A 10211-nucleotide genomic window follows, 5' to 3' on the forward strand; every position below is an offset into this window, starting at 1 on the left:
TTTTCAAAGTTCTTAAGTCAAGTTTTATCGTAGATTTGGATTCCAAACCCGGAGTACAACCCAGACGCGATCACTAGAGGCACTACTTTTGGTGAGTGCTTCCAAATATCTGATTGAACTTGATATTTGTGATTATCTTTGACCAATGTGATTACATGATATATAAGTGATTTGATAGGGCAAGAGTGTACTTTATTGCACTTGCCCTAACGAGATTTGTTTTTGTTCAGCGATTTCAATTGTCTTGCTCTACATGCGTATGAATTATATCTTGCCTGAAATTTCAGAAACCCTGTGGTTAGTTAATCGAGTCGAGCCGGCAAGGGCCAGGTCGATTAGATAACGAACCCTGGGTAATTAGTGATGTCGAATGGAGGGTTATCTCCTCGGTTAATCGGTATACTCGAGTAATACCACCCGTGTTTTGTGTGGCGTGCGGGTCCGGTAAGGGGATTGATCGGTGGATGGAGACTGGCATAAAGTGGGGTTTTTCTGGACTAGTTCATTACTTGAAAGTTGACGGAGTGTCAACTACCAATCGATTGAGCTGTGATGGAGCCGAGATATGAGCCACTGTATCCTTACATGTGAATGTGAACCAGATATTTCTTGACTATCTGAAGTGTTATTTCTCTGAATCGACTTGTTTGCTCGCTATTTCACTATCACGCTGTTATTACTTTATTTGATGTCCAATTTGATATTTGAAACGTCACTGAGTTTTGGCTCACTCCGTTAGTTTTGTTTTCCTTACAGGGGTACGAGCGAGGCGTGAGATATGTAAAGACTAGCGTAGTCTAGTTGTTTTTGACTTTTGACTTGTACTTGCGCTATCACTCGATTAGGATGATTGTATTTGGATTGTATACACTTTGAACCCGTTTGGGTATATAGAGGCTTTGTATTTTGAATATGCATCGATGTAAATTGTAAGTGTGAATAGCGATGTTATTTATTGTCGATGGATGTATGCACTTGATACGAGTGAGTGAGTCCTGACGAGAGTTGGGCAGGCGACTCGCTAAACCCTTTGGTACGCCTTGAGGGGAGGTGGGGTCGTCACATAAACTGTAACGATGACACCATTGTCCTAATAATGACAACCTACTCAACATATTACATTCTCCGAATTCCACTGCAAAATAATTCATTTTCTTATTTCATCCATCTAAGTCTTGCCTTAACAGTTAAAGCACCATTATCCTAAACCTTGTCTTAATCTTATTCATTGATAGAAGTCTATTTCATACTGACTATCATGTATGATCATCCCAACATAGCCAAGGTGACAATCTTTTCAAGTGCATTTACTAATCCAATTACCCAATTAGTAAGACTAATCAAAATTCCTTAGTAAATTGTAGATCTACTGCGTCTAATATCAAATCAAATAGTATAATCATTACCTAAGTACATCAATGGCTCTTAAGTATTCTAAATGATCTCAAACATTTCATACATTAGCTTTTCTAATAACCTAACGACTAGGTATCTTTATCCTATTGGACATTAGCCCCAAATAATCCTCCAATAAGATTTAAGGAGCCACAATTTCATCGAGAACTCACATATAATTATTTACAAATGGTAGCATACTAATCACATGGCAAATTCGTCAAACTTATCTCACCTCAATTTTGAAAACTCTCCTCAAGGTTTAGAGCTATTCACAACTGCATAGTTCTTATTTGTACTACTATTTCACTCAAATTCTAGGTCTAAACCCACATTTTTGGGTAAGAGATGGCATATAATCTATTTACCATTAAACGACTAGTAAAATTATTCATCTTAAAAACAGAATTTGCACTAATTTTCAGGATCTCACTACTGGCTCTCACCTTTAACTTTCAAAAACTAGACTTGGTCCTTTCGATTCTACTTTTCCAAATATAATCATGATTTCTAGTCATATCATAATGCAATATACTAAATTCTTCCCAATTTGCAAATACACCATTGAATGAAATATCTGGTACTCGGGGTACAAGAATCTGAAAATAGGATAATTCACAACTCAGGTTGGCCACTCCCAAATGTAAATCAACCAAATTTGAAATTCCTACCCGACGTACATATCTAATTCCCTTAGCAATAGTAATTAGTTCAACACCTAATAGGCCATTCCCCATAGTCCGAGAACCCTTTCCCTGGTTGAGCTCATTAAGAGTTTTGATACCACCTGTGACGGTCCCACCTCCTTCTAGGGTGTACCCTAAAAATTAGCGAATCGTCTGCCTGGCTCTCGCCAGGACTCATTAATTTCACATTAACTTCAGAGATAACATTTGATAAACTCTCATTAATCTTACATTAACTTCAGAGATAATATTGTGGTACACTAAAACCACACGTTCCAATCTTTTACAAGGCCAAGTTTAATACAAAACTTTAGCTGCGATATGATACTAGATAATTTACAATCACAAAAGACTTCATATTAACTCCCTAAGCTTCCTCGTTCGTTTCTCGACCACCAATCTCGGTAAGGAAAACAAACTACAAGGTTGAGTTAAAGCTCAGTGAGATTTCTATACAAGCAACAATCAATAAACACTTAAACCAGATAAGCCAGTAACAAAATTAAGCAACTAAGGAACACTTCACTAAATATTCACTTTTAAAAGGATACGGTGCTCGCATTAGAGCCACTTTTCATCGTATAGTCATTTTCAAAAGGATACAAACTCCTTCTGGGAGTCATTTCAATATCATTGCACACTCATTTCAGTGTCATTGTACATTCATTTCAATATCATTGCACACTCCGCCAATTCACCTCCTTATGTCTTCCAAAACAATAAATAATCCCCTACATTCAGTAATCAGTTCAATAATTTCCCAACTTCAGGGTAATACTCGAGTATACCGAAACACTTACCCAAAACTTCCGTCCTATCCGACCAATTCCTTTGCTCGCTCGAATAGTCCGTTGAACAGAGGGTTTTGGGGCCCAGTTCAGCCGATGCGATAAAGTACACATACGGCTTACATTCATGCACACTTATAGTAACATTTAGTCAATTATCAACCTTCAAACTCAACTAAGTTGAGTGCGATAAAGTACACCCCGACTTAGAAGGCGAGGGATATACTTCACAATGAATCACTAGCAATATTCCATAATAAGAACATCTATCACATAATTTCACTTAAATAAACATAAACAATTAAACACACAAATTCGGAAACACTCACTTAGTCAAACAAATTGCACTTCGGTCTCTAGATTGCTTTCACGCCCACTGGTAGTTCCTGAGACAAATTTCAAGTACTATGATTATGGTATAATTCTAGGAATAGTCACTAAGTGCAGCTGATCAGAGACATGTGCTGATTCGTCTGGCTTGTGAGACGGATTTTCACAGAATTTGGGGAAGAAACGTCTGGTATGTGGTGGGGTGCTCGATGCGGGTATTCAAATGGACTTCATTATTCCATGTCGACAAAGAACCATCAATTGTTCCAGTTTGGTTTTCTCTCCCGAAGCTTCCGATTCATTTCTTCAAGAAGGAATGTCTGTTCCACGTAGTCTCTTGCTTGGGTAGGCCATTGTTCATGCATGCTGCAACCACTTCGCTGGCTCGACCAAGTGTAGCTCGTGTATGTGTGGAGGTTGACCTGATGCAGCCTCTCCCCAAATGTGTATGGGTTGGAGTTGGGACAGGTGATTCCGAGGGGTTTTGGCAAGTGCTGCAGCCTGAAAATTTGCCGATCTATTGCTCCTTCTGCTTCCGTCAGGGCCATGACATGGGAGGATGTCATGTGAAACATCCAGAGTTGCAGGCAGCTATGCAGAAACGGGAGCCGCAACGACAGGAGACGCAGGCTGTGAGCTTTCGCCCCAAGCGGGCTGGTAACGTCGGAAGTCTTACTGACGTGGGTTTGGCTGGGGGCTCCGTGTCTGCAAACCTTGCAATGCCTGCTGACTCGTCGGCGATAGCTGACGAGCCAACGGCAACGGCGACGGCTGAGGCTCTGGGCAGACACTCGGCCCATCCAGCGGCAGCGGAGGCGAGAGATGCTTTGGCTGGGCAGTCTGGCGCGCAGGCTGAGGGAGCCTTGTTAGCTCCTGTGGTGGAGGCAGAGAAGGAGCTCGACCAGAGTTGTGATGGACAGGAGGCGCTGGTGGTACGGCCTTCGTTAACGTCACCTTGCACTGAGGCTACGGGCAAGGCGGGGAACACACTAGATGGTCAAGTTGCAGCGACAACCCAGTATGAGCAGGATGGGGAGGAAAGTAACAGAACGGATGGGCTTGCAGTGGGATCAGAGGGGGAGGAGGAGGAGATTCAGCATGTAGAGCGGGTAGCAGGGAATTTGTCGCCGCGAAGCAGAGTGGTGGGTGGGCAGAGGGAGGCGGGGTCGTTGGTTATTGACATCTTTAATTTGGATCCATTAGTTCAGCAAGTTCAGGCAAAGGTTCACGCGGAGGGGAGGAGAATGCAATCGTGAAGTTTAAACACAAAGGTACACGTGCTCCGGCTCCTACTGACCGCGCTTTACGATCTAAGACAAAAGTGTCTTCAAGCTCTTCTGTAGAGTTATGCAATGATTAATTTCATTTTTTGGAATATTCGGGGTATCTCTCGTGCCCCAAATTTTCGTTGTTTAAAAAGACTTATTGCTGATTTTTCGATTCAAATAATTGCGATTTGTGAACCTAAGCTCCCTGTGGTAGAGGCGCAACGGTTTAGGGTCAAATTGAAGATGGATGGTTGTATTGTTAACAGTGAGGGTTCTCTTTGGGTGTTTTTTCAAAGGCCTTTTAGCTGTGAACATATTGGAGAATCTAATCAACAAGTGTCTATTCGACTACAAAAAAAAAAAAAAAAGTCACTAAGTGCAGTTACTTTCATCCCCAATCCCGATTCTAAGTTGGTTATACCAAGTTTAATCGTTAGAAGATACCCAAAGTACATATATCATTCACTTTAGTATATTTGGGCTAAGTTCAAGCACAATAATATTGTATAAAATCTACCGAGCAACTCAAGTTAAAACCAAAATTAATTAAGGTTAAGATTTAGTCTCAAACGTAGAATAATTGTCCAGGTTCACTTCTTCTGTTTCCTCCTAAATTAGTCTTTTCTAAATTAAAACTCAACGCGTACCTCATGCATGTCTAGTTATAGATGTTAAGAGGTATATGAAGCAAGGATATACTTATTAGTAACCAAAGTTAGGGAGTTAAAGCTGAAATTTCCCTTGCTCTCCCTCTCCTCAGCCCTCATTAAAAATTCCAGCAATGTTCCTTAAGTTTTCACTCTTAAACAAACATATGTTACAAAATACATACACCAAAGAATGAGCACATAACAGGATTTCTGCAAGTCAAATTACTAAAAATTCTGATATAAGTTGGAAAACCAAACTCCTTTTCTCTTGGCCAAAGCTGGAGCAATTCCAGCAAGTAAACCAGCTATAAAACAAACACAAACCAGCTCTAAATCTTACATGGATCACTCTAGAAACATTAGACAAGGCATAAAGCATGGACTTCAGTTATGATCTAGCAAAATTTCCAAGAAAATAACCAAAGTTGGAGCGTTCTTCTTTCCTCCTAGTTTGCTGTCTTAGTGTTCCAGATTTGTTCCTGCTCTAAAGTTCATCTTTTCTTACTTTTAAACTTTCAAGTGTTACATGCATGTCAATATTAAATTATTATAAGGTGTGAACAATAACAATATGCAATTTACAGCTCCAAAATCCATGGAGAAAACTGGAAAATTTCACCATTTCTCTCTTTCGGCCATCCCAACAGGTTCCAGCAGGTTTCTTTGACATTTCCAGCCAAGTTTATCAATGTTTTTACTAGTTTTGGAGATAAATATCCTATAAGATCAGAGATGAACATATTTCATACATTCCTAGCATAATTCTCCAAAGAAAATTCAGATTACATGCTGCAAGTCCAGTTCCGTACTCCCTCGGCTGTCACAGAATTTCTCCAACAACTAATCAGTCATTGAACAGAATTTTCCTGGGCTAGAACTCATTTTTTTTCTTGCTTTTAGCACTTCAAACATTACATGCATGATCAGATTAAGGTCACCGATGGTGCCCCAAACAAGTCCTAACCAATTGCAACAAAACTTTTGGCCAGAAACCAAAATTCTTTCCAACTTTACCCCATCGGCAATCATCCTTCATTGTATCAAGAATTCCAGCCAGCAGTTCATCATAATTTCACCTTAACATGTTTTATTTGAAGATATAATCTGCATGTATATCAAGATATATGGCTAGAGAGTGTATATAAGATATGCAACCTAAGAAACAACCAGAAAATTACAGCTTAGCTCATCAAATATCGGATAACAACTTCAAACGGACATTTCCAGCTTTGTTGATCTTTGCTTTCTAGAAAGTTTCCTTCTTTACTTGGTTCCAACTCAGTCTAAAAGACTACTAGCTAAACGTAGAAGAAATGGAAGAGGAAGACAGTAGTTTACCTCTGGTTCTTATGGCTCTAAGTTAGGAAAATAAAATTCTGGTTTCTCTCTCCCACTCTTAGCTCGATAGACTCCATTCCTTCTTGCCTTGTGGATGGTGCTTTCTTCCTTCCTGTTCGGTGACTGGTTCTCATGGTTGAAGTGGTAAAAGGAATGGTCACTCTCTCGTTCACTCCCTTGGTTGCGAGCTGGAGAAATGAAGCTAGCAAATGTCTAACTCTCTCCCTCACTCTCTCGGTTGCAAGCTGGAAACAAAGAAGAACCAGAAATATTTTTCCTCTCTCTCGGTTGTTAATGGCAGACAAAGGATAAGTGCTACTCGGTTCCTAATTCTCCATTCGGTGCTGAACACTTCGAGGTTTCTCTTAGCTTTTCTTTCGGTCACCGCCCAACTTATGAAGCAATCTCTATTTGCTCCACTAGTCACCGCGTGGACTTAGCAGCTCATTGGCAGCTGCCTTCCTTTGGTTCATCTTTGATCACCGCCCAATTATTTTGGCAATTATTTGATCACCGCCCAGGCTTTGTTTAGCCTTACTTCCACTCAATTCCAGATTCTCCCATTGTTCGTTTTTCCCCTCGGTTCCTATTGTCAAAATTGCTAATAACTTATCTTGCTTGGCCTGCATGGTTATTCATTTAGGTTCCGAGGGTAATTTCATCTTTTAACCTTGTTTGTATTTCCCTGGAAAAATTTGCTTACATTACTCTAGTAAATTTTCATACATTCATTTTTAAAGAAATTAACTGGACATGTACTTATTCAATTATATAATAAATTCAATGGTCACGATTTGCAATATGCCTATAATATGTTTATTTGATTTCTAAAATTTTATACACCATTCTATTATTTAGTTTATTATTATTAATTTTTAAAATTTTTAATTTTATAGGAATTCAAGTATGCATTTAATTTAACCATTTATTTGTTAAATATAATATTTCTAATAACAACATTACCATATTTTGAAGTATGCACATAATTTTCCGAGTCCTCACAACATTACCATGCCATGGGACGTGGGCGTACTGGAGATAGATAACATCATTCTTTAGATATAAACAACAACTCTAACCTCAATTTGATGATGCCCAATGGCAATTGAACTTCTCATAAAAGTAACGATTCCAACATGTTTCTTGAGACACCATTTAAAATACCACATACAAGTTACAAGATAGTGTGCCCTCCTGAATTGTCGGTGAAAAACATGGATAGTTCCAAAATCCAAATGAAAGTAACTTGAAGCCTGTCTACTTATATTCCTATTATGGCCAGGAAAAATTTGAACAGATCAAAGTGGGGCCATAGCATCTTTACTATCCATTTGCTTTCTTGTTAAGTTATCCGAGAATCCAATCGAAAGGTAATCAAGGAAATATAAACTTGTTTGGCCATTCTAATTAACAACACCGAAACTTTATCAAGCCCAACAGCAACTAAAACAAGTTTGAGACATGAAAGGAGGCAGAACTCTGTGTAGCTACAATTCATGTGATAGACTTTAGACAATGCACACAACAAAATCCATATTTTTATCTATCAAGTCGGTAAAAACCTATTTGTCCACTAAAATGCTGGACAAGATCATACAAAAACAGTAAAGATACCATCATTCTGCAAATGCTCTGAACGACAAATTTAGAGTCTACATCAAGTGGGATCCTCAACTATGAAAGCAGCCAGTTTATTTAGTAATTGAGACACCCAAAATTATCATAATTCAATATAAGCGCTTAAATTTTAAAATTACAAGAACAAAGTACCAGTAGGTTAACCTTTGTTCAAGCTTAAATCAACAGACTCGAAGTATCAAAGCAAAAGCAGTAGAAAGGATTTACCTCCATTGTGACTTTAGTCCCAATTTGCTTAAACTAGTGGAATCGTATGTCACCACATCATTCACAGCTCTAATTACATCGAATCCGCAATCAATATCATAATAAGCCACAAACTAAAACTTTGACGTACAATTCTAAATAGAAAAAGAAAAGATGTTAGAATCGAATTTGAAAGTAGAGATTGATGATTATTTAAAGAAGTTATATGTCATATTGCTTCTTAATGATGCACTGTACAATGACATTTAAAGGGCTAATTATAAAATTATGGGCATTGTGAAAAAAATAGTAAAATATTTATTGGTAAATCTATATATTGAAACTATAGTTACGTTTTTTAAATTAGGTAGATTGTATAATTTTTAGAGATTTCTCAAAATAGAAAGAATACTACAATTCGATTTATCACTCCATACTATAAGTCAAACAGACTCCCTAGACTCACTTTTTGTCTTCACTACCCTTGGATATTTGTTTATATAACTTGTTAGTTATTCTACTCTTTTCCCAAGACAATGTTACAATCAAGATTTTTTCTCTTAGAAATCTCATAATTAGTTTTAGAAATATTGCAATCAAAACTCCGACTCTTATGAATCTCACAATCAAAATTTCTACAGCATACAATAAAGGGATGAGTATCCATCCATTATCAGTAAATATAAATATAAAAAAATACATTGATATACTCAATGGAGGTGTTCAAGCAAAAATTTCTCCTTTTTATGGTTCAGGTCAAAATCCCTTGATTCTTCTAAAACGTCAAAGGTTCAGGTTCTTTCTAAAGCATCAAAGGTCTAGATTGAAATCCCTTGATTCTTCTCACTTTTATAGTCTAGATTGAAATCCCTTAATTCTTCTTTTATGGTTCGCGTTGAAATCCCTTTATATCATCATTTCCAAGAATTTTTATAAGATTATTTTTGATATTGATGCAAACTAAAACGATGAAAGGTTTTTTGAACTACTTGTGATAGGTAGAGATGTTTTGACGTAATATGGACTATATTATAGTAAGAATATTTTAAAAAATATAAAATTATTTTTTGGCGCTATCAAGAATGTTGTGGAGAATTCTACTGATATAAAAATTTTATGACTTGGAATTCTATAAGTATGACAACTTGGATTTCAAGACCCATGTCAACTTATGTGCTTGTACTAAAATGGATGAAAATCAAGTCCAGCATTTATTTTACAAAAATTGTAAAATAAAATAATAGAATCATACGTCACGACATCATTTACAACTCTAATTACATCGAATTCGCGATCAATACCATAATAAGTCACAAACCAAAACTTTGAAGTAAAATTCTAAATAGAAAGAGAAAAGATGTTAGAATCGGATTTGAAAGTAGAGATTGATGATTATTTAAAGAAGTTATTTGCCATATTTCTTCTTGATGATGCATTGTACAATGACATTTAAAGGCTAATTATAAAATTATGAACATTGTGGAAAAAATGGAAAAATATTTATTAGTAAATCTATATATTGAAACTATAGTTACATTTTTTAAATTAGGTAGATTGTATAATTTTTAGAGATTTCTCAAAATTGAAAGAATACTACAATTCGATTTATCATTCCATACTATAAGTCAAAAAGACTTCCTAGACTCACTTTTTGTCTTCTTTTCTTGTGGATATTTGTTTCCATAACTTGTTAGTTATTTTACTTTTTTCTCTTGAAAATGTTACAATCAAGATTCTTTCTCTTAGGAATTTCATCATTAGTTTTAGAAATATTACAATCAAAACTCCCACTCTTTTGAATCTCACAATGAAAATTTCTACAGCATACAATAGAGGGAAGAGTATCCATCTATCATCACTAAATATAAATGTAAAAAAATATATTGATATACTCAATGGAGGTGTTCAAGAAAAAATTTCTCATTTCTATTG

The 10211-nt window shown here is 36.8% G+C and overlaps 1 protein-coding gene across 1 annotated transcript; it reads left to right on the forward strand.

Moving 5' to 3' along the window:
* Window positions 1-3408: 3408 nt before the first annotated feature.
* Window positions 3409-4455, forward strand: LOC113769324. Its single transcript, XM_027313782.1, has one exon. The coding sequence runs from the start codon at window positions 3409-3411 to the stop codon at window positions 4453-4455; it is 1047 nt and encodes a 348-aa protein (XP_027169583.1).
* The last annotated feature ends 5756 nt before the right edge of the window (window positions 4456-10211 follow it).

Source organism: Coffea eugenioides, chromosome 4 (assembly GCF_003713205.1).
Source record: "Coffea eugenioides isolate CCC68of chromosome 4, Ceug_1.0, whole genome shotgun sequence".
NCBI classification, from domain to species: Eukaryota; Viridiplantae; Streptophyta; class Magnoliopsida; order Gentianales; family Rubiaceae; genus Coffea; species Coffea eugenioides.

Coding starts and splice junctions, on each gene's coding strand:
- LOC113769324 (XM_027313782.1), top strand. CDS start 3,409: ATGCGGGTATTCAAATGGACTTCATTATTCCATGTCGACAAAGAACCA.